Source organism: Lineus longissimus, chromosome 1, assembly GCF_910592395.1.
Source record: "Lineus longissimus chromosome 1, tnLinLong1.2, whole genome shotgun sequence".
Taxonomy (NCBI): Eukaryota; Metazoa; Nemertea; class Pilidiophora; order Heteronemertea; family Lineidae; genus Lineus; species Lineus longissimus.
The window spans coordinates 10,011,548-10,036,325 of record NC_088308.1 but is presented as its reverse complement, the minus strand read 5'-3'; the positions used below and the strand labels follow the sequence as shown (position 1 = coordinate 10,036,325).

Genomic DNA, 24,778 nt, shown 5'->3' with positions numbered 1-24,778 from the left:
GGTTGGAATCTTCACCATCTGGCCTTTGATATATGTAGACATGTGGAAACCAACGTGTGGTGTGACGACGTATTCATTTGGGGACCCATGACTATGCAGAAGAGACATCCGCTGAACTGAAACCATGGCATTAGCGTACACTATTAAACGTCAGCCACGTTCGGTCTGCCTTAAAATTCCTGAACAGCAGCTTTCAATTTGTTCTACAAATATAATGATGTCGTTTTCCATAACAACAGGAATTACTCGGTCAATGGCAACGGACATTTATCACAATTAACTACGAAGTGTGGTAAACTAAGGAATTAATTAGAATGCGCAAGAGGGTGTTGGATCTACTAATTAGGGAACTATGGGTTGGATGACACACAAGTTTCCCTCCAACACAATGTACCGCTATAAAGTTAATACTGACAATGATGCCACTGATTCGTGGAAGAGACGTGTGGATTTACACAAAATACAAGAGTTTATCAGGAATCAGCGGATAAAATCAAGGCCAAAATTCGATTGGGAAAAGGTAGGTCTTTTCTGTCATACTGTCAATGTCAATGCTTTCAGTTGCCGTCTGTCCGGGCCGTCGGGTTGATGAGAACTTTGCACCATTGAAAGGGCTGTTGTTTTGATAAAAGGGGCACATGTCGTGTTAGTTGTCCGTGATTTTAATTTGCTAGTTGTGATTGTAGTAAAAACACGACCGACAGGTGTCGCCAGCATATGTGAAGTCGGCCTAATAATGTGCTGATGGTCTATATAACCAGAGTCTTTCAAAAAAATTTTTGAAAGAATCTGATATAACCATCGTTACCATTATCCACTTGGCCATTATCGTAATCTATATTAACAATGTTCATATAAATCTCCATACACACTCGCGAAGAATCTGGCACGCCTCCTTGAGGTGAAAATGCGAAATATTGTACCGGACTATAGTACATAGTTTAATAACTTTCATGGAGACAATAACGAGTTTCAGCAAATCTAAAAGTCTCCCCGTATCCGTATTTTATATGTACATGTAGATATAAAATAGATACGGACACGTCATAAGAGCGCGAAATTTGCCACTGCATCAGAGCCGTATCAGTCCCCATATCATGACGAGAGAACCCGTATCAGCTGGAGGGCGTTAGTAATTTTTTTTGTGTCGAATGAGCTTTGAACCCCAAAATGTGATACTTTTAGACTATCTACATGTATACTGCACCCGTCAGGCCCGTCTTATCAGTCGCATCATTGTCTCTTGATCACAATTATGAAATCTAGGTGCGACCACGAAACTGTAATTTGTCTGTATGTGGGGTGGCTTTGAAATAGCCCCAACTATATACTGTGTACCCTCCATCAGCTGGCCAACTTGCATGAATTTATATTTGGACTTAAGCCTTTATCAAATAAGGCCAAATGGGGTGGTGGTGGTGGGGGGGGGGGGGGGGGGGTTCTGATTGTCTCGCACAGAGCCAGCTGTCTGTTCTGTATGCGGGTCATTTTTTATTTGGCCATGCACCTGACGTTTTCGGTGTCAACTATAAACATGTTGGCGCCTAGACCCCCCCCCGCAGTGGACTTGGGTATAACCAGTGGTTTTCAATATCACTCCCCCTGTCTATATTTCGATATATATTTTGTCATGACGAAGAAGTGAACAACATTAAATCTAAGGATGTTTAGGAGGATATTTCATGTATTTCTTGTGCTTGCTGACACTTGATACTCAAGCCGTCTGATATAAAACATAACATCTCAATACTGATTTAAAGCATACTCGGGAAGCATAACGTTTTGCTTTATTCATTCAAAGTAATCTGCGCTATTATGCACATGCAGGGACCGGCTTTTGCGGGCACCGAAAGCACATGTTGTTGTTTACATTCCAACTATTGACCACGCCTACACATGCATGGCATTGCGTCGAGCCATTCAACGCATTCAGTCGTTCGCTATGGGAGTGCGAGGGTGGAAGCACTCGCTTCAAACACGGATAATGCGTTATTCTTGGGACTAAAATTTGTGAAATATTTCCATTTTCTTCCTAGTGCGTAACTGGACGATTGAGGATGGCTGACAGGTTTCACCGTGCGGCCAGGGATGGATATTTGGACCTTCTGCGTGAGGCGACTCGCAAAGACTGCGACAAACCTGACGAAGACGGCATGACACCGACAGCGTGGGCTGCTTATCACGGAAACTTGGATGCTTTGAGACTTATCGTGGCAAGAGGGTAAGTTTCGGTATGCTTTTTGTCAACTTCCTTATTTCGGTATTTCCAAGTTTTTACCTCATCGCAGTGCTGTACAAACTTTATTTATTTTGTCAATGCGGGGCAGCAGTGTGACAGAAGTAATCACAATCAACAACCGAATGGATTTTCGGAAATGAGGGTTGACTTGGCCTTGGGATTTACCTGGCCCGGAGTAAAAAAACCCTGCTTGCCATCACGCTACTGCAGATCTCTAATACAGTCTGAGACAATCATTTTCGCCAGTGTCGCGAGCAGTTTTGGACATGGCTTGTGAATTTCAGGCAGGCCTACTGTTTCATACATCCCTGTTCTTGTGCATTATTGCAATTAACGATATTGTGATTGTCCTGATGATTTTGAGAAGTCAGGGTCCTGGAAGCCATATGTGTACGTAAAACCAACATATCTCATCCCATGTTTTCCCTTTAAAGGGTAAGTGCACCAAGACAAGGGACGCTTTTTGTGGGGCAGAGCCGAGCGTCAGTTAGATTGATGTGGGCATACGGATATAATTGAATTTAATGGTGTTTATTCCAGGTTATTTTTTCACATATTTTAATTTCCCATGGTTTGAATAGCTTCAATTTCTGATCTGACCCATACGACGACTTTTTCTTAGCCATGACCACAGTTGGCAAATTAATCATAATATCAACAATGGAAAAGTTGTCATTTTCAGTTTGCCACAAGTTTATTTTTCAATTGAACCATAGGTGCTTTGAATTTGTCATATTTCCATTCTGTGGACTCCAGTCAATTTTCACTGTTTGGGTCAGTGTTAAAAGCATGCAAAGATATGATACAGATTTCCACACATGTTCACAAGCTTGGATGGAAAAATGGGTTATAAAGTGAGAGCCACTAACCAAAAATAGAAGTGAAACTAATGCACCAATCAGTTGTTCTAGCTAAAAAAAGTAGTAAAAATAACCATGTAAATGATTAAGAATTACTATTTCTGTAGAAAAAACAACTAGTTTCACAGTCGGTGCAGTATGAGTTAAAGTAGTACAAAATAATAAAAACAGTCATTTTTACCAATTTATTTTAAGAGTACAGGGGATGTCTTTTCCTATTTGCGAGTCACAATCCCAAACAAGGGATACTTTTTCCTGATGGTATTTGAGAGTCACAGTCCCTAACTAGGGATGTATTTTTCTAATGAGTTTTAGTCACAATCCCCAACTACGGATTCATTTTCCTAATGGTATTTGAGAGTCACAGTCCCTAACAAGGGATGTCTTTTCCTAAATTGTACTTAAGAGTCACAGTCCCTGACAAGGGATGTCTTTTCCTGATGGTACTTAAGAGTCACAGTCCCTGACAAGGGATGTATTTTCCTGATGGTATTTGAGATTCACAGTCCCTAGCAAAGATATATCTTTTCCTTAATTGTATTTGAGAGTCATAGTCCCTGACAAGGGATGTCTTTTCTTAATGATATTTGAGAGTCACTGTCCCTGACAGGCGATACCTTTTCCTTAAGGTATTTGAGCGTCACAATCCTTGACAGGGATGTCTTTCCTGATGATATTTGAGAGTCAAAGACCCTGACAAGGGATCTTTTCCTGATGATATTTAAGAGTCACAGTCCCTGTCAAGGGATGTCTTTTCCTGATGGGCTTTCAGCAACAAAGTCGCTGACAAGGGATGTCTTCTCCTGATGGTATTTGAGTCACAGTCCCTGACAAGGGATGTCTTTTCCTGATGGTATTTGAGAGTCACACTCCCTGACATCGAAAATATATCTCTTATAAGTGACTCGTTCATGGTAGGTTCTCCTAGCAAGGATACATCACTATACGGGTTTTTGAATAACCTAATTTTCAAGGTCACAGAGGTCAAATGGCGAAGATTTGCCATTTGAGTGTATCTATGGCACGTTTCTTAACCGCTCCAGCTATGAACTTGAAATTTGGTACACATGATTCTCTACTTCATATAACCTTTGACACCGAATTTCAGTCCGATCTTATTCTCAACTTGGCCACTAGGGGGCCAAAACTAAAAAAGGTATAAAATGCTAGATCTCTCTTATTAGTGACTTGATTTCAATGATATTTTTATGGCAGGTACTCCGAGCATGGATACATCAAATATCATACGGGTTTTTGATTTTACCTACTTTTCAAGGTCACAGAGGTCAATTGACATAAATTGGCCGTTTGGGTGTAACAATGGCACGTTTTTTAACTGCTAAAGCTATGAACTTGAAACGTGAAACTTGGTACACGTGATCCCCTATGTCGATTTGCTCTGATTCTCGACTATGCCAGCAGGGGGCCAAAACTAAAAAAGGTGAAAAGTGCAATGTCTCACTTATAAGTGACTTGTTTTAAAAGATATTTTTATGGTAGGTACTGCAAGCAAGAATACATCACATGTCTTACCGATTTGGATTTGACCTATGCTATACATGTAGCATGCTTCTTAACCAGGATGAACTCCCAACCACCGAATATCTATACGGTGAGCATAATGGCCCCTGGACTTTTTACTTCTTCTTCTTAACCCTGCTGAGCTAATCTGGGAAGGTAGCGACACATTTGATTATCCATGTATTCCTAAATAAAATTAATGTGTTATGCCTTAATATTAGTTATAAACATCATTCTTTACAGCTTTTGTACTAAAATCAATCGCTTTATTTCTAAATAAAGAATTTCTGCTACTTTCACAGGTATACTGTATACTCTCCCGTTGTGACATTTATTCTTCGATAAAAGGAATACTAATTCACCCCATGGCCATTTGTCAATAATGTGCTTAGGGAGTTTAGGCCTCGTTCACATTGTAGGCATGTTAAACATTACTCTACCTATCGCAATCAGACGAGCAAATATTTTCGTAGTATCGACGCCAGCAAAATGGGCAGAAACAACTTGACGTATCAAGTTTTTAAAACTGAAATTTCATACCAGTATAACTGAATATCTGATACTCAGGATTTGAATTAATTTATGAGTTATACCAAGACTAAATAATGACTACAATGAAAACGTTAGAGTTGGAGATACGAGGAGTAATGCCTAAAATGTGTGACCAGTCCGTCCTCTCTCCGGCAGTATATAGCACTGGGGTTATTGCGAACAACAGTTTGATAGACTAATGATGAATGTGTGTATCCTTGCCTATCTTTGGATAAGCTTTTTAAAAACAGAAAAGCCCCACTGGACTCACCTCTTGAAATAAAAAAGCAAAAACACAAATTCTTAACCCCCCCCCCCCCCCTTACATATTATCTTGAGAGCTACAATAAGCATCAACGAGGACTATGTCTCTTTAAGCATTATCAGAAAACTTGTAATGTAATGTAGGAGGAAACTGGAGACCCCGGAGGAAACCAATCATCAGAGATTGAAGTTGAACAATGTGTGGAAAAGTGAGATAGAATTATCTGAAAACCAATTACCTGCCCGACCAATATCAGCAAAAAAGTTAGTGCAATTCCTATGCCTTTGATGCCAGGGAATTATTGAGAATTTCCTTGAATCCCCTCCCCCAGAAATATCTTGGCCCATCTTCTTTTTGCTATGAACAGGCAAAATTTCACGAGTCCACATAATTTCCATGTGACCAATTCAAAACCCATCCCTCCTATAATTTTCTGGTCTAAAACTATGACTGTCACTGCACTAAGACCAGGCAGCTTTAGGAAACGAGAACTCATGATGTGCGGTAAAAACTGCATGAAACTTATGTTGTCCGTAGTAATAGTTTAGTAATGAATTTGATGTAACTGATCTCCAAACCATTCATACAAGTTGTCCCAAAAGGTTTTTAACTCTGATTTATTGAGGCCAGTACAGAAATTCAAGAAGTTAAATATGAAACTAATAATAGGAATTCGTATTTTCAAAGGCTAATACCAAGAATGAAGAAAGACTTGTCTTGATTTATTCTTCATTTCCTGCAAATTGCTCCGTATATAACTCACAATCGTGTGTGTGAAATGAGTGTACCTTTTTTGGAACACCCTGTGAAGTGAAATTTGGTGCAGAGTTTCAAAACACGAGCACTGTCAACTCTTGAAATATCTCGCATAATATTCCATGCTCAAACACCAGAACCCCATTCTAGTAGAATTACCAGGTAAATTATTGACCATGTCAGGATTAATTGAGAGAACATTCTCCTGTGTTGACATGAGTCATCAAGGAACAGCACTGTACACAGGACACTTCGTTAGTTCATTTACCCATTAGCTATGCTGTAACGCTAGGGCGTGCACTACACTTCATAGAAAAACTCATATTTTATTTATTAACCCTCTACAATAGGAATCTTACGTACAATTATTTTGACCCTAAACATTAGAACAGGATAACAATGTCTTGATACATCAATGACTGGCCCATGTCCCTTAGTAAGCCAAGTGTGTCACACAATCTTATAGTTACAATGCACCTGCGAAAAACATTTGACCACTGGTTCTCTTTATTGTAATGATTTGTGGTGATGACAGATTCACAGGAGGCTTTCAATCCCGAAATAATTTTCAGAGTAATTTCCAATAAATTATAAAGGTGTATTAATATATTCCACATTCTGTTCCACATAATCCAATATTTCGATATTTGTTTGAGATTGTATATTATCAGGCTTGGTGCACGGGTATAGTCATATGGGTGAAGAGGAGTACATTGTTGGTTTACTGAATGCAGCCCCCCCCCCCCTCCCTCATGAAGGGCTGTAAGGCATTTTACTGGCAATGCCCGCTTACTGACAACACGCCACTTGTCAGTAAACTGCATTATCAGTAAACTGCCTTTTCAGCTATGGGGGGCATTGAATGTCACCCAGCATTCTACTCCTTCCCACCCGCATAACTGATTACTGTGATTGGTTGGAAATTCTTATCCAAAAATATACAGGAAGTTCACAGTTAAATGGTTTTCCTCTATATTTGCTAAGTCCAATTCTAGGCCCACAAAGGGGAATATGAGAAGTTTCGGGTACATGACTAAATGCCCTATTCAATAAATGAGGGTATATAAAGAATTGGGTAAAGAAAGTCAAAACCATTCCCCTTTGTAGGCCTAGAATTGGACTGAGGAAAATTTAGAGGAAAACCTTGTAACTGTGAAATTCCTGTATATTTCTTTGTTTAAGTTCAAATTACAAAACCTTGTGCCTTACTCTTATTAGCATTAGTAAAGCACTTTCATTACTCTCCCTCTCATGTACATGGGAATGCATATGTGCACATTTTATTGACCTGCAGATGTTTAACCCCGTACAGGTCGTGGTAATTATACTAACTACAAGGCATGTACACCTAACTTAAATTCTCATGAATCTTTAAACCACCTGTTATCTTGAACATATGTCAATAATACATCACACTGAAAAGTGGAAAGTTCATTGTAGACTACCCCTTTTCTGTGCAGCAACGCAGGGTTTGTCATTTTGAAATTAATGCTTAAGCGCCTTTAGTTGAAGGTAGCACTGTTTACAGTGTATGATGCACTGTACCTCGTTTTGGTGGCAGCAGTTGTGGTTTGGCTACCATAACAGCTATATAAGGTTGGTGCAAAATATGTAAGAGTCAATAAGCAGTTCGGCCTTTTCTTACTACAAATACATATAGGGACATGAGGATGACCATACAATAGACTCTTCTTGTCCGATCTTCTGATTCACTATATGCTGGATCTTTAGATGTGACACACATGTAAGTCACCATATGCTGCATCTTGCGATGTGACATATGGTCTGATCATATAATAAATGCCCTGCATATATCTTGCATATTACTGCGCAAAATCACAGTAATTATCCGACATTGCCGAGAAAAGCTGATTGGCACCACCTTCAAGGGGATTGATTTTGCCTTTGGATGATTAATATTGATTAAAAGTGGTTATAAATATAACCATAATCTGCGGCCTACATCGGGTCACAGTGTAATCGATCATTATGGCATCTTATCCCTATATATGTGGCATTTTGCCATGTCAGTCCACTGCAGGTTAGACTTTTTAACCCCATGTCCCCCCCCCCAGAAGTCTCCAAAGTGTCATTTTGCCCCATCCCCGAGAGAGCCTTGAGAGAGCCTTTTGCCCCCTCCCCCTCCCCGAGTATAAAGCTAGCTACGGCCCTGCTCTAACAACATCCAAATAAGCCCCATCTTATTTTGCAATAATTATCAGCTAAACAAAATTAAGCAGAGAATCGATCAGGCCAATTGGCATGCTTGGATCTGGGGTTTGGGTATGTTTGTTCGATAGGCTGATACCAATGATCAACCCGATGATTAGATTGAAATTTGTTTCCAGAAATGAACATGCATCGATTTTTGTCCTGCCAACCTTTTTGTTGAAATTGACCTTCTAGATTGGATAGAAAGCCATTTTGGCATAGTACCATATACACGATGCTCCATTTGAATGACAAGTCTTTTAATACAAACATCGACAGGTTCTTGCACAGATTTTGAGATCTTTCAAGTGTCCACAACACACATTTTCACGCAATACGACAATGCCTTACTATCTAAAGGACCCTCTTTCAAAGCTTACTGGGGTATCAAGGGTGAAAATGATACGATCAAGTAATAATTCTACTGAATGTCATTTTGGTTCATATAGAGATTTATCAGTATGTATTTCTACACCCAAGGCACCCAATTCTAAAGAGGTATAAAATAAGTTGACTGGATCAATAGTCGATTGTAATCATTCTGTTTTTTTTAATTGTTAGATGATGGCCCTTCACTTGACATGGCTATTCCATATAACATTGTAATGATTCCAAATTGATACTCCAACCCGATCATAACAACTCGTAATTGACATGTTGTCACCAATCACATCAAGGTTTCGGGCATTTAAATATGGTGATTTTATAATCATTCGTATACATACATCCTTCTTTATACTGTTCACAACGAAATTTTCGCGACGCTAAATTTTTTTTGACAAAGGAGCTGGCTGAGTCCTTGGATTGCGCAAAAACTACCAGGGCGATATTTCTGAAACTTGCATGGATGACACCATAGCCCAAAACATTCATTATGATAAAACAATGAATTGAAATTGACCTGATTTGTTCATTTTGTCTTGCTTCAAACCCTGGGAGCGTTGCAATTTTAGACATTCCACAAGAATCACCATGACAAACTCCTCAAGATAGTGAAATTGTTTTTAACTTTCCTCCTTTTCACGTGGTGATAGACTAAAGGAAATATCGCATTTGCTGCCTAATGGTTAATGTACTTTCGAGTTGAATTTTACGTGCGAAAGTAAAACGCTTGCAAAGATGTCACGGTGTACTGTACCAGGGTTTTTCAGTGCACTCCACCTCTCAATAACTCAGACCCCTGGCGAAAAGGGCACCCTTCAGGCGCGTTGTTGGCGGTCGAAACGAAACAGCCCAATTAGATGTCACCAGCACCTGATTTGATACCTCTACCATTGATATATCTTTCATGGTGCCTGTGAAATTCAAAAATATTTTCAGGGAAAAGACCAAGCTTTCAAGTTAATGTTTGGAGTAGAATAGAAATTGATATCTCACTTTTGGTATTGGTTGTCTCACCACACGTTGTCTTTTTGCCCAAAGCCTCAGCCGCTACCTTGATTTTGACTTCAATTGTAGCTTCACCCGTGCTGTGTTTCACGAGACAACCAATACCTCCATTTCAATGTCAATTCTCATCAGGAATCAAGGGAAAGTGCAAACACCATACTTTATGTTGATGTGAAAAGTCAAAGTGATTTTACACTTTACCTCGTTGAATAATTTAATCTCAACTACCAGGTGTGAGTCAGCAATATCAAATCCACGGATTATGGCTTGAACCCGCAGACAAGATATTATTCTGTTGCACACAGTAGCAATTGTATTGCAGGCTGAAACCATTTGAGTTGCTTGTTAGCGCTGCGCTTTTACAATTTAGAGCTCCAGTTTAAAATGAACCACACCCATCATTCTCTCATATTGTACATGCACCAGGCCTGTGGTAAGGATTACATTCATATCTTCCCCAAGGCGTGTCAATATTGTTCAAGGATGTGAAGCTCGTGCTTCCTCTCATAAACACATGCCTGTCCAAGATATACTAACTATTGTGCCGAAAGGGAAATTCAAATGTGAAAAGTAAATAGTCTAGAAAGTGTCCCCGAGCCACATTTTTAGCACTAGAACAAAAGCATTGAAATACTGAGCATGTTTAAAAAAACTACAATTCGGCGTCAATCCTTTTCCTTTTGGGTTGCTCTGTGATGTTTCTGTAACGGACGTGCTCATTGGAGAGGGGAAAGGGGGGTTACCTGTCCCCAACTCTTCTGTTATAAAAAGACCCTGTATCTTCATGTATTGATTTTGGCAAGACTCAATACCAGCAAGAATTGTAGTCTTTATAAATTGTTGATACCAGGGAATGTATGTCATTATGAAATATGTAGAGAAAACATATTGTCATCATAAAGATGATAAGAGGAATTTTTCTTTAATCCCCCCCCCCCCCAATATACATGTTATACTCAGGTCATCTATTAGTTTTTTTTAGTTAATTAGTTAGTGACCTCAGTTCTAGTCAAAATAACAACACTAAGTAACTGCTGAGATGGTCTCCTAATTTCCTCACCGTGGTTAATTGTTACTTGAGAAAACCCTCCGCCTGCAGGTTAACCCCTATCAGCCTTTTGTTCCCTACCACTATTTATCTGTACCACTTAAATCGAAAGTGATAGTCAACAGCAACTCGCTCCTTCATCCTTCAGCCGACAGTGACCCAACTCCTTTGTCATAGATCAGCCGTACTGCTGTCTAGTCTGTTCATCTACAACCAATTATTGCACAATACACTGTGTTTTGATATGGTTTGAAACTTTCTCTCAACTGCCAATGGCTATTTGAGGAACAACATTTCGGTTTCAATGACCGACACAAAAGGATGGGGAAGACACTTGCCATGCTTGATTTAAATTTGGGTCAGTCCTTCTTTAGACATCATACCCTCTTCGGTCTTTGGCCAGAAAAAGATTAATGGACACTTTGCATGCAGGAATCTCAAAATTGCGTTGTTGCCCAAATTAAAGTGGGTGTGTCCAGATTTGCTGTTATACAGTGCAAATAAAAAAGGTGATCCAAATTCAAGCGGTTAATATGCCAAGACTATTTAGTTTGACAAGCTACATGTGGTTTACTAATGAAGAGGAGATTCTCAGCTTTTCCTTTGATACCATTCTTGCATAATTGTGGTCTCGCATGACCGAGTAAATTGTAACTGAAAATGACGAGCTCAAATGCAAAATTTACCAACTTCAAAAGATTAAAACAAACACGATTTTCTCATGAATTATTGGGCTTTATCCAAATATCTTCCAATCTTGTCTTACTATGCACCCACACCTTCAACATGCCCTCCTCCTCTTACAACACAAAGTTCACAACGATGGAGCATGCCCTGAACTGCTTGTCTGACCATCGCTGGATGCCCGCGTAAAACATCCACTTTGTGTTGAATTCGGCCCTACAAATCATTAACATCACGGGGAGGAGTCGCGAATACCTTGTTTTTCATGTATCCCTTAAGGAAAAAGTCACATGGTGTGAGATCAGTTTGTAATCGTTCATTTCAATTCACCAGACTCGGAAATTTCGGATTTGAGCTCGTCATTTTCAATTACAATTTACTCCGTCATGCGAGACTGCAATGCAAGAATGGTATCAATGGAAAGCCGATGATCTCCTCTTCATTAGTAAACCACGTGTAGCTTGTTAAAGGAGGATGACCAGCTCCCAAGAAACTATTTCATAAGGGGGTTGAGGGGCTTCATGAGGGGCTTCATTTTATTTCCACAGATGAGGTAGAATGCAAGAATATTTCTAAGCTCTGACCATTCCTAGAAAGTTTGGGTTCACTGCGGTTCTTTAGAATGACAGTCATCAGGTGACACCAGTTTGATAGCTCTTGCTCTCGATCGTCAAGGTTTTGATCTTGTGGAATTTTGAATTATGTTTTGGTATTGTTTGGTTGTGTGTGGAAATGGTTAAATTAGTGGCGGTGATTAGTGGGCTCTCAGGCTTGAAATAGTGTGCAGTGTAGACTTTCACTAAAGACCATTCAAGCGGTAGGAACTGCTAAGTACTTGAAGGAAATCTGTCAAGATGCAAATTGTGAGGTATAAAGTTTAGTGTACATTTGAATGTAGAAAAAAACAATTGTTTAGTTAAAAGACCAGCTCAGGGCCAAAGATGCCATTAGCTTTTAAGGCAAAATTACACGTGCCTACAAGTGGCTAACTCATCTTACAACTTGGCCAAAATAATGGAATTTCGATTGTGAAGTCTCCCAAGTTGTGAAAACAACCAACAAAACAAACAGTGGTTTAATATTTCGTTGGCATACATATGGTGCAAACATGCTTGGAGATGATATGTGAATATATGCCTGAACATAACCTTAGTTAGAACCATTGTGTTCTAAAAAACAAGCTTAACGGTTTCTTTGCTTAATATAATATTTCTTTTCTGGGTGACTATAGTTGGCTATTAGTATTAGTTCCTTGGAGTGACAGATTAAGTGTTAACCATAGGCACCACCATTTGGCGAGAACTTGAAATCCAAAACAATAAGAACTTCCTCAAAATGAAGTGAATGCCCGTTTAAAATATGGGAGGCTGTTCCCCGGGAAAGGAAGAACAAACTCCTACCCCTAAGATTGGCATTCACTTCGTTTTCGAAGTTAAGAGTTCTAATTGCTTTAGGACTTCAAGAAAATCCTACACGACATGTAAGAATGCATCAGTGTTTTCAGTCTCTTTCTGAAATTTCTAGATTCACCTTTGTACGTTTGCATGCTTGTATGGTCACATTTGCCTTCAGGTAAGGATACCTGACTTGCGAGTTGTCGGCGAATCTGGTAGTTTTTACCTTTGAGGGGCTGTCGGAGTGGCGCTGTGGTAGCACCGGTGTAACATCTGTGGTTGTTCCCCATGTGTCAGTGTTGCCAAACAATAGGCAGCTAGAGAGACCACGACTTTTCAATAGGGGGGATACACAGAAAAACTTGTCAATCTATTTTTGAGCGTTCCCAAACAATGAGGGGAAACACTTACACACGGGAAACACTCACATATATTACACCGGCGCCTGTCACCTCTGAGATCCCGGGTTCGATTCCCATTACATTACAATCGCCCAATATTGTTTATAGAGCTATTAATATCCTCTTTGACGCTCAGCTTTAAACTCAATATTTGTTTACCCTTCACAGCCGCAGATTCAACTACCGCCTAGACTGGGATCCCGACCGCATTCTCGCTTCGGCCAACCTCGGGAATGTATATTTGACCCGTATGCCCTTTTAAGCTCATATCTAAGCCATGAAAACCGGTGTGACAGCGGATATAGTCCCCCTGGAGTCATAGTCCGGTAGCATTGTATTTGATCAATTAAGCAGCATGATCTATTGTACCGCTAACCCTAACCAAAACATTTAGCAATGCGGGCTATTGTTACACGGACTATCAGCCCTAGGACTACTATCCCTTGCACACCGGCACAAGACTTGGTTTACATAGACTTTGCGTTTTTATTTTTATTGTCACCTTCCACATGTCACTTTGAAGGACTGCCCTTCAGCTATTTCAGGCTACTGCATCAGTGTCCTAAAGACACCAGATTTGAGGGTCAAGAGGTCGAATTGAAGGTCACAGGGACCTTGTGCTCACCTTTATTCTGCTGCTATAATGGCAGTTCTAGACCACAAAATTGGGATGTTATTTGGCCATAGTGCCAATATAATTCAAAAAGAACTTTTGAAGATGGCTACAGCAGTAAAGGCGTAATGAAAACATGAGCTACATTGTAAATATGAATTACCGTATAAATTGTTTCAAACTCAAATCTATAAATTCCAATGCGGTGGGCTGTTCAGCACTGCGTATACTGCACAGCTATTCCACGAAGTGCAACTAGTGTAAGTGGTAATCAATGATTTGGTGGCAACGAGATACATACATCAGCAAGTGGGTAGTGGTGTTCACAAGTACATTTTGGGCGGGATGAACAACACCAACGAACAGGTCGAATCAAAACCCGGTACATGTAGGAAGTATACAATTTTAACTAACTCCAGGGACATACTATGGTCGCGTTGGGCAGTATATAAACCATGCTGCTATCTCCAGGGGAAGATTTTCGTGGTCATCCCTATACATCCCCAGGTTTTATGTTTCACTGGTTCTATGTGTTCCCAAATAAGGAAGGTTCCATGTGTTCAAGGTTCTATGTGTTCTGGTTTCTATATGTCCCAAGTTGGAGGCATAAGGTTGGAGTTATGGAGTTAGCGTTAAGCTGGTTAAAGACCCAACCATGTGAGAAACATGAGTAGCTTGCGTGGACTCAACCTCGCGCCGAAGTCGGATTCACCAGCCAGTAAACCCAATTGGCGCATAACCGTAGTGTCACGCATAATTATAAACACTCATCCCGCCTTGGAGGAGGAAATACGCCCTGGAGAAAATCTCCTCCAAGTGCAGAGCAAACGCTGAAGAAGAAGATGAAGAAGAAGAAAAACATGTCCAAGTGGTATTGAAACACCGTGCATAACAAAGAGTGTGATCAATGGACTCTTCTCCTTCGGTATATACTGTGTAGTATGCGTTAATCGGTCGGCCCCGGTGTTTAGGGTGCACTGTCACATTGGGTATAACAGTAAATGGCAGGAAAATGCCTGCAAGTGTCATCTGCAAAGGCCTAAGGGCAGACGGCGCAGAAATTGAGTGTTTGTGGGAAAATGCTCCCAACAACGTTCGTGTACCGGCGTCCGAAACGGGTTGGGCCTACTGGCAGACCCTTCTTTCATGGGGACGAATTTCCGTTCCTGTTGATATGGGATATGTTCCCGGCCGATCGAAATTCACAGGTGCAGTGTCAGATTGAAGATGCACCGGGTTTTGTAGAAATGGTCCCAGGGAGATGTACCTCGCTGGTTCAACCCCTTGATCGAACAATCATCCGATCTTTTAAAAGTAACACGCGAAGAAGGTGGAAAACCTGGAAAATCGACAACAATGATGAAAATGGTCGTTGCGAACCTATAACCAGACGGACAGTTTTGCAAATCATAAGTGACTCCTAGGCCCTCATAAATGAAGAGGCAGTCCGCACGTCGTGGCGTGCATGTAGGTTACTGCAACCTGATGAACCACCCGTTTCAGAACACGCTGACGAAGACATCGTTGATTTCGATAACGTTTTTTTTCAAAAATGCCGAAGACGATGGTCTTGAATTTATAAATTTAGCTGAAGATTTAGACCATGATTTGGCATAAACCTACCATACCCTTTTAACAATTCTTCTCCTGTGTAAAAATCCTGTGACGAATGGTCAAAGTTTAAAGTCTGCTGGACAAAATAGAATTCATAAAACAGGTGTCATCAGTTTTTCTTCAATACCACTACTGGAATGCCAAGGGTTAATGCAGTTCAGCACGATGGTCATTCACGAAAGCAATGAATGCAGACGAGTAGGCCTGAGCACTGATGAAATTGACCAGACCACTGTTCTCGCGGATGACGGGCTGATCAATAGTGACCTGAGCCTGAATATTCAACGACTTTCCATTCGAACAAGTTTCGCGGGCAGACCGATTAACGCATACTATACAGTAGCTCAGTACACTAGTACACAGTGACTTCTAATCTGCCAACAGTGGTTGAGGGCAAACACACGTTATGGGTGTATTACTGTAAGAATGGGAAAGGCACAGATGGGCGTTTTGAATGCAGCAGAGGTGGAATGGTATTTTTTATGGGACGCCGTGATCGCCCAAAAATTACTGATGGAATTTGGGATAGAGAAGAAAAAATGTTTGCATGATTGTACGACAGTAATTGCATTTTAGCGGGAATTTGGATTTGGACGTTGCCACTATCAAGAGCAGGGATGTGGCCATATTTATAATGGGGCGCAGGACAAGTAACCTCCCCTCCCCTCCCCATTCCCCCTCACAGAACAGGAAGGCTATACACTTTACATAATAATGCTAGTACCGTAGTTTGGTTTCAAATTCTCAACACTAACGAAGTTGCACAAGTTTGTCTGAGGTATAACAGATGTTCTTTTATATTTTTAGATCATTGATTAAAGTTCATATTTCTCTAAGTGATCTATCGATTTCTAAGGAACTTTCGCTGTCCTATCGATTTCTGCATGAAGATTCTTTTATTTTATTGACGACAAGCTGTAGTCAAAAATATAATTCTGTCTCACCTCACATGAACCTCCAAGTGCAGGGCATAAGGCTATCAGGCAATGTCAGGAGATCCACAGGAATTCAAAAAAATGCATTGATAATTAGCAGGGATGGTAAATGGTTTCAGTCACCAACAATATAAAATACTGTCCTCTTTAAAGGTACGACTTGGTATGATATTTAGAGAGACAGAAGATAACCCCCTTGATCTTTCTATGTCTGTATACATATCACCGCTATATAAGGTACTCCTTTGATGATTTCTTAGTGAATTTTCTTTACTGAAGCAATTATCACCAAGCTGATTGTTGAGGAACGATATATAACCACCATTTCACTTTCAGGATTGACGTCTCAAATGTAATGGTAATTCCTCTGTTAAAAGCAGAGGTGAGTTTGGATTTTTGATCGTCCAAATTTTCTTCTGATGATTTCTTACTCTTGGATTTTCTTCTGTCTTTTCAGAGGCAACCCTGACAAGGCTGATTATGTTGGCAATACTGCCCTACACTGTGCAGCGGGCAACGGACACATGAACTGCGTCACATTCCTCGTCAATTTTGGTGCCAACATCTGGGCGTTAGACAACGACTTCCACACTCCTCTAGATATCGCTGCGATAAATGAACACATGGAGATCGTGAGGTATTTAGACACGGTTGTGGCAAAACAGTCGGCGCTTAACAAACGAGTTGTGAGAAAATTAAAGGAGAAGGCAATATTAGAGGCACAGAAACGTGTAAAACTTTACATGAAAATGCAGGATAAGGCTCAGAAAAGAGCTATGAAGGAAGATCAAAAGATCAAAAAGATGGACCAACGATTAGAAACAACGACAATGTCGCCAAGTGTGTCAAGTTCTGGGACGTCATTGGGGAAGAGTCCTCATAGAAACAGTTTACCTTCGCTACATGTGAACACTAACGAAAGTACCAACACTTTGACTAAACCTGGGCGGACTTCATCTGTGTACAGTCAATCACGACCGTATTCTGACCATTTTGCCCCAAGTTCTAGTAATAAGCGTACTAGTGGCATGATAATGAAAAAGATACAAAAGAAGAAGAGCGATGGTAGTGAGTTTAAAGTTAGTGAGAGTGATAGACGGTCTGTGCGGTCATTAAAGGGTCTTCAACGTGGTACTGAGGTTCTGTATGTGAAAGAAAATGGTGTTCAGAGCGATCTCTTTGATGCAAAAAGTGCTATTTCAAAGGCACATAGTGAGCCAGATTTTCAGTATTCAAATGGCGATTCTGGGATTGCTAGCTATGACTCTCAGCCGCATGAATCTGCTAGTCTATTTGAACGACCCGGTCTAGGTTCCATCGCATTTTTTACCCGCCATAATCTTCTCGCGACTGGTGCTATGATGTCACTGCCTCATACTGCTGATGAAGAAGACACTGTTGACAGTGGCAAGGGCCTTTCTCCGTCCTCGACTGGGGAAAAAACTAATAATTTATACCAACGGAACCAAAGTCGTCACCAGGTGAACGGGCATGGTCCTCGACGGAGAAATAGTCTTACGGATAGCATCGGAACTTTAGGTAGCTTGGCTCATCGCATGAAAGAATTACCTTGGGATGAGGATGAAGTGGAAAGTCTCGATGATGATGCTGAGGTGAATGAATCGTCACCAATCGAATTGTTTTTGGCATCGTATGGCCTTACAGAGTTTATATCGGTGTTTACGAAGGAGAAGATAGACTTGCAAGCACTGTTATTATGTTCAGACAGTGATTTGAAAGACATAGGTGTGCCACTTGGACCTCGACGGAAGATTCTTGATGCTGCACAAAAGCGTAAATTTATGCTCAAGTCACCAGACGTGATTCAAGATTCATACCTCTAACATTGGGCATGATGGGAGCTATGTTTTGTAAAGTTTCAAATGACAGCCACCGACTATTACGGTATGAATGAAAGCGTCAATATTTTGTCGAAGTGACGATCGTCAAGACATTCTCCAATATGGCTAAGAAAATGGCTATAAAAATGGTGTCTGATCAGCAATCTTCTGATGAGTCTTCACTACACTAAATTAGAGGGGTTGTGCAAGTTACTGCTGGTTGTCACTCACGCAAAGTTACATAGTTCCTGTATGTGTAGGTATATAGAGGTTCTGGAATGCATCAGAGAAGTTTTCCCAAGTAATCTACCACCTTAAGTTGGAGGTGACACGGTGAGTGACTTTCCAGTCATTACTAGGTCACATCATGTCAAACCATTTGGCGGCAGTGATGTCATCCTTATGCATAAAGCAGTGTACATGTATATAGCGAGTTCATGCTCTCAGTGACCCTGCTGTTTGTGTCTAGTCCTTTAGAGTCAATTTTAATATCTAGCAATGCTTTTGATTTCAGTCATTAGCGGGCAGTGCAATAGATGGTACCTAGAAGTCCTTTTTCCTAAAAATAGTGCTTACTCGGTGCACGCACACATTCAAATGTTGTGTAGCCTACACTTTTCTATCTGTTGCATCCTCCGCACAGGAACCGTATCTGACTTTAGATTTGTGACAGTCAGCAGTAACACGCAGTAATGTGGCCCACGAATTATGGGTTATGGTTCACACACAGTGTAGATTTCACGTTTGCGATCCTTTTGGTTCTCTATGATCTGGTTACAGCATAACCTCTCCTCTCCATTCAACATCTGTTTGCTTTCTGTGATGCATGATGTGATACATATTCTCTAGTCCACTAAGTGTCCAAGTCACAGGTTTTGGTTCAAATACAACTGAAATCAATTTGTCCTTATTACTGAAAGACCGTTCCGTTCAAGAAATGTTCCACTCCGTCTTGAAAAACTTTTACTGCCATTTTTGTGGTTAACAGAAAAAGTACATTTTACTCCAAACACTACACCTGTTCTGAAGGGCCGGAAACACAAACATGCATTGATTGGCAAAACCTGGCCAATTTGTTTCTAAGTTATTCAGCACCATCATCCAGAGAGTCGCTAACTATAATATTCTGACAGCAGTTGCAACACAAAAAGGTCTTGAAACTCCCTTTTTAAGAATATGTCAAGGTTCTGAACTTACAAACAAATGTATTTACAAAACCTGATTGCAAACGTTTTTTATGCATTCTTAACAGAGCATTCATAGCATGCCTACTTGGATTCATAAAGCACTTATTAAAGAAGTATTCTACCAGTGATGGGTGAAATCAGTCAACCAGGGAACATAAGATAAGCATTCTCTGTCTAGTTAATCATTGGGAATGAAGAGTTGTAAACTTCTTTTCAATATCGTGTCAACCAAATCACTTAACCTTTTGCTAGCAGCAAAGTTTTAGGCTTTTGATATCTGAATATGTTTAGGAATACCGGAGTACAAGTATCTGGGACACTTTCCAATTATATTGTTACAAACATGTCTTTCTATAGTTACTGCCAATGATAACCACCAAAATCATTTCGCCAATCATTCCACCTACGCTTGTAATAATTCATGAACTATCCATCTCAAAACCACCTGCAGGTCCAATAACAACCATTTAGGTAGGTGTGGCACTCTAAAATTCAAGTTAGGCCTACTTCATATAAGCGCGACATTTGTCATATGCAAAATCAAAGCATTTGTGAAATGTATGGTTGTGCCCAGGCCGTTGCCATTCCCAAATTCCTGGTATCGTTGTTATGTCTGGAAACATTCCAATTACTACACATTGTATATGCGTTGTCGTGAGATATATTGACTTCATGTCACCTGGCTATTGTTTTATGCATGTGGAATCCTATGGCTGTGTATGCACATAGAGCACAGCTTTTGGGCAATACATCATTTGGTGGATTTTAAAACAAATGCACCTATTTAAAAAAAATCGATTAGGGCCAACAGCAGACTCACAGAAAATGTAAATTGTGAAGGTGCTACCTTCTTTTCCATTTGAAAGTATGTTATCACTAACGGAGAATGGGACAGTCTTTGGTTGACTGGGCGTTTACTTCTAGTCGCTTGACCTCTTCCTAAGCTTATAAATATTGAAAAACACAGCTTTTCATGTTGTGTTAGAGAGCTGGCTTGTAGGGAGTTCATACGATTATGAAAGTTGGTCCCCTCTACAGCAATATCTTGTCAACCAGTTAACAGTTTAAGAGCTTCTTTCACTGCCATGCGGGTCTCAAATATGACTGGTCTGATCACTTTTGATAGTCTATGCACAATATATATCGTTAGTCGATTAGTACCTAATTCTTGCAATAGGTCTGTTTCATTTTTTGGTATCCATCACCATTTTGAAGTATCTTTGGGCAGATTTTCCCCTCAGTGTCATCTGATATACATGTAACCAGCAGTATTGGGATTTATCTTCAAATTGTTTGTCTGGAATAATTGAATGATATTGATTTTGAAAGTAGATTACTGGAGGAATGGAATGGATGACGAAACCAGTGAAGAAATTGAGATATCACAAATTTCAGTGGATGCTTGCAAATATGGTGCAGTCATGCATTGTCAAATTGACTGGAAATGCATAGGGATGACAATGACTGTGTATGGTGCAGTCATACCCTGTCAAATGGTCTTAAAATGCATAGGAAAACTACAGTGGTCTTGTTTCATTTAGGCCTACAAGTCATTTGATGTACACACCTTATGTACTGCCATTAACATCTTCTTTGGTGGATCACAGCAAAGCTGTGAAAACCAATAATTTTTTGTCTTGGATCACAGTGGGTTTTTCCTTCGGGTGTTAAAAACATTGAATAATGGATAGCTACTCTGTGCAATGCACAACATTGAAACTGGTTTCAACAATGCAGGTTTAGCAGCTTCAGCTCATATCAAATGCCAAAGGGCTTTTGCTATGGAAACACAAGCATGTGGTCATTTGATATTTTGAAATCTTTAGTTCCATTACGAAAGGCAGACAAATTGTGACATAGTCAAAGACATAGTCATTTTCAAGAGTTTGTACTTTTTCTTCTTCATTTTCATCCGGCACCATTTAATTGACAAATGTGTATTGTACATATATTATATATGTTAATATGTAAATACTATAATCTGCAGGTGGCATGGATGCATTCAAAAAAGAAACATTCCAATTTGTACTGAATTATTTACAGAATAAATTATTCACATATAAATTCTTAGAAATGTTAATTATCAGAAGTAGGATCATTCAGCAACATGACCGTATAGAAGAATGCGAAAAGATTGAATCTGGTACCAATCACGTCTAGGAATTCCTTTATCAGGCTAACTTAGATGGTACATCCATCACTACTATCCGTCATAAAACATTGTCATTTGTCTCAAGTTTCAAAAGGATTAGAAGACAAGTCATACTGATGCTTCACAGGTGTAGTCCATTAACACAGAATCCATCGATGTGTTGTAAAAATATTACCACTTGCGTCAAATAGATCGAGTGACGAAATATGTGAAATTTTACTAATTCGCCACTCGTACAGTTCATTTGGGAGATCGTGTGCTACCGACCGCGTCGTCCACATGTTAGGAGGCAGAGAAGCCAACACAATACATGAATTCTCCAGGATGCCACAACAATACTAGAACTTGATTTGTTTTGGTCTAAAGTAAGTGTATATTGCCTCTTTTCAATGATGTTTATGACTGCAAAACATGAACTGTTGTTTTGGGAATATTGTCCGATATGAATGTTAATTCATATCTTCTCATTGAAAATGTCCAGTGAGATCCCTGTCAGCATTCTTATTTAACTACAAAAATAGTGTGTGGTATTTCGGATTTAAGTTGGAATCTATTAACTTCTACCAGTCCAATGAAAATGCAATAAGACCTAAAATGCATGCTACACTCTTATAAATAAAAGTTTTCGAGCGTCTGAAAAATCAGTAATGCCCAACACAATGGGCCCCGTAGAGGTTTTTCTGCAAACCATTTGTTTTTTTTTTAATTACCACAAAACCTCTATGAGGTGCCTATTTGTGTTGGCCGAAAAAGCATGAAAGCTTTCTGGGTCTCAAAAACCTTTATTTTTTCTCAAGAGTGTATATTACAGGTGCACCTGCACAGCAGTGACATACCAAGAACCCTGTAGAGGATGTCAGTGTATAGGAAACATGAGTCCCCTTCTGCAAGTTCATGAGTTATTTGACGTTTAACATTATGATACTGATTTCGAAAACAATGGTATATTTGACCAGAATATTATAACAAAGCTCCTTTTTGAATTATTTATTTGATATGCCCACACAAGGTAATGAGGGAAAGTACAACTTATGGTTGTGGTTTAGTAAGTTTTGTCCGTGTGGTGCGGATGTTGTTAAAAGATTGCATCATAGATATTTTTAAATCAACGGAACACAAATGTGCAAATTGCATGTACATTGATGTATTTTCATGTCCTCTTTGAATAACTGTATTGATTTGGCTCTGCGCTATGCTTTGTTTTTCCACATGCAGTGTCATCTGCTTGGGCGATGTGTTTATTCTGTGTTTTCCAGAATGTCGAACTGTTCTTGTTTAAAGGCTACACTGTTTGGTTGAAATCTTAAGTTGAATTTAAACACTGCAATAACGGCGGCTAGCCTTTGGCCTGCCTGAAATGTGTGCAAGCCGAGTCCAAAACTGTCTCGCAACACTGGCGAAAATTATTAACAAAGATCAGAATCAGTGTGATGCTACCAGTGGCGGTGCATGGTGTCAAGCAGGGGCATTATCCTCCGGGCTAGATAAATCCCACGCCCAAGTTGTCCTTTTAGAGACAAATACTAACATGATGAAATGCATACTTGATACGGTTAAAAATGCCAAACTTCAGTAGCATTTAGGGACTCGGAAACACTTAACGTGTTTGAGGATGATGACGGCACCATACGGATAACTATAGGCTAGCAGAAAAATTGACGAGGTCTGTTGTTTTAGGGATAACAGTACCTACCAAGAATTCGATGGTTAGGCTATCTTATTCCATTTTGGCTAATTAAATTAGATAATTTTTTTAAATGAATACTTTCAACCATGCCTGCAAATAACTGTTTTTCAATTATACCCTTCACAATGGGTGTGAAAATAAAAATATGCTTTTGATACAGTTGAAATAGTTCACAATGGGTGTGAAAATAAAAATATGCTTTTGATACAGTTGAAATAGTTCATGTTCAGTTGTTTCAAAATGTTTCTTTTTCAAATGGAGTTAAAATTAATGAAGTTACTATAAAAACGTTGACAATTTTTCTCCAGAATTTTAAGATGCATTGAAGATTTTAGTTCTGAGTTTCCCTTCAGGCCGGTGAGAATACTAAGGATATTGTTGTGTTTTTGTTAATTATGTGCCTGGACATTAGAGGACGACTGTCCATGGGGAGTAAAAAAGTAGAAAATGAATACAGCATCGAAGGTTTTAAGGTTCCCTCTTTAAATCGTTAAGCCAGTGAGGAAACCAAGAATTTTTTGAGTCATCGTGAATTATGTTGCCTGGACATTAGGATGACTTTTATGGACAGTATGAAAGTGGAAAGTGGATGTATATGTTGCATATTTTTGATGAGGTTTTGTTTCAAGTTCATTCTACACAATGAGGAAGTGATATTTTAAAATCCCGGTAGATGGCGCAAAAAGCGAGTCACATACCTTCTCGGGGTTTGTGTGATTTTTGTACGGTAGCACTTTGTTATGACAACGACAACAGCTGATAATGTAAATGACGGCACATGGGGTGAGCTAACACCTGGAAAATGCCACTTTAAATGCAAGCAGAACAATGGAATGGATTTTGCTATGAAGTATGATTGCTTTCACTGTAATGTCGTTGTTGCATCTGAATTTGTTGTTTTTCTCGTGTACAAACCTACTTCGGTATGAGCCCGAAAAGAATTACGAATAACGAATTACGAATTACGAATATTTTATTACATTTGTTTCTTACTACTGCTTGCAGAGGATACAAGAAGTTATGAAAATAACGGATTCATCAAACAAAACAACACTGTCATGCATGATATGACAGAATATTGGCTGCTAGAAGTAGAAAAGGGATGTGACTAACTGCGCCTTCTAGCGTATTCGGGTTGGTGTCTTTTGAACAAGAATGTAAGCTAATATATTGATATTCATTTATAAAGTTTTTCAAATCCGTTCACTTTTATTTGAAGTATTTTCATACACCTCTTATAAAATGATGTTTAGTCTGTGATTCATGTTCTGTAGTTTTGAAAACATTGTAAAATAAAGTCAGTCATTTCAATTCTTATATGTGTCAAACGTTTTGTTCTTTGTCTTAAATGCAAATTTCTCCATTTTTTTCGCCAAGTGATTAGTCTCAGACTTAATTCACGGCATCTTCACCAATATCGGGCATAGTCAGTTTAAGCGCGACTTACGAC

At 39.6% G+C, this 24,778-nt stretch overlaps 1 protein-coding gene across 1 annotated transcript; it reads left to right on the top strand.

The window, feature by feature from the left end:
* Positions 1-225: 225 nt before the first annotated feature.
* On the top strand, positions 226-24,643 carry LOC135488087 (pre-mRNA splicing regulator USH1G-like). The gene is made up of 3 exons (XM_064772498.1): positions 226-520; positions 2,037-2,221; positions 16,919-24,643. The coding sequence occupies exons 1-3, from the start codon at positions 353-355 to the stop codon at positions 18,303-18,305; spliced, it is 1,740 nt and encodes a 579-aa protein (XP_064628568.1). The 5' UTR covers positions 226-352; the 3' UTR covers positions 18,306-24,643.
* The last annotated feature ends 135 nt before the right edge of the window (positions 24,644-24,778 follow it).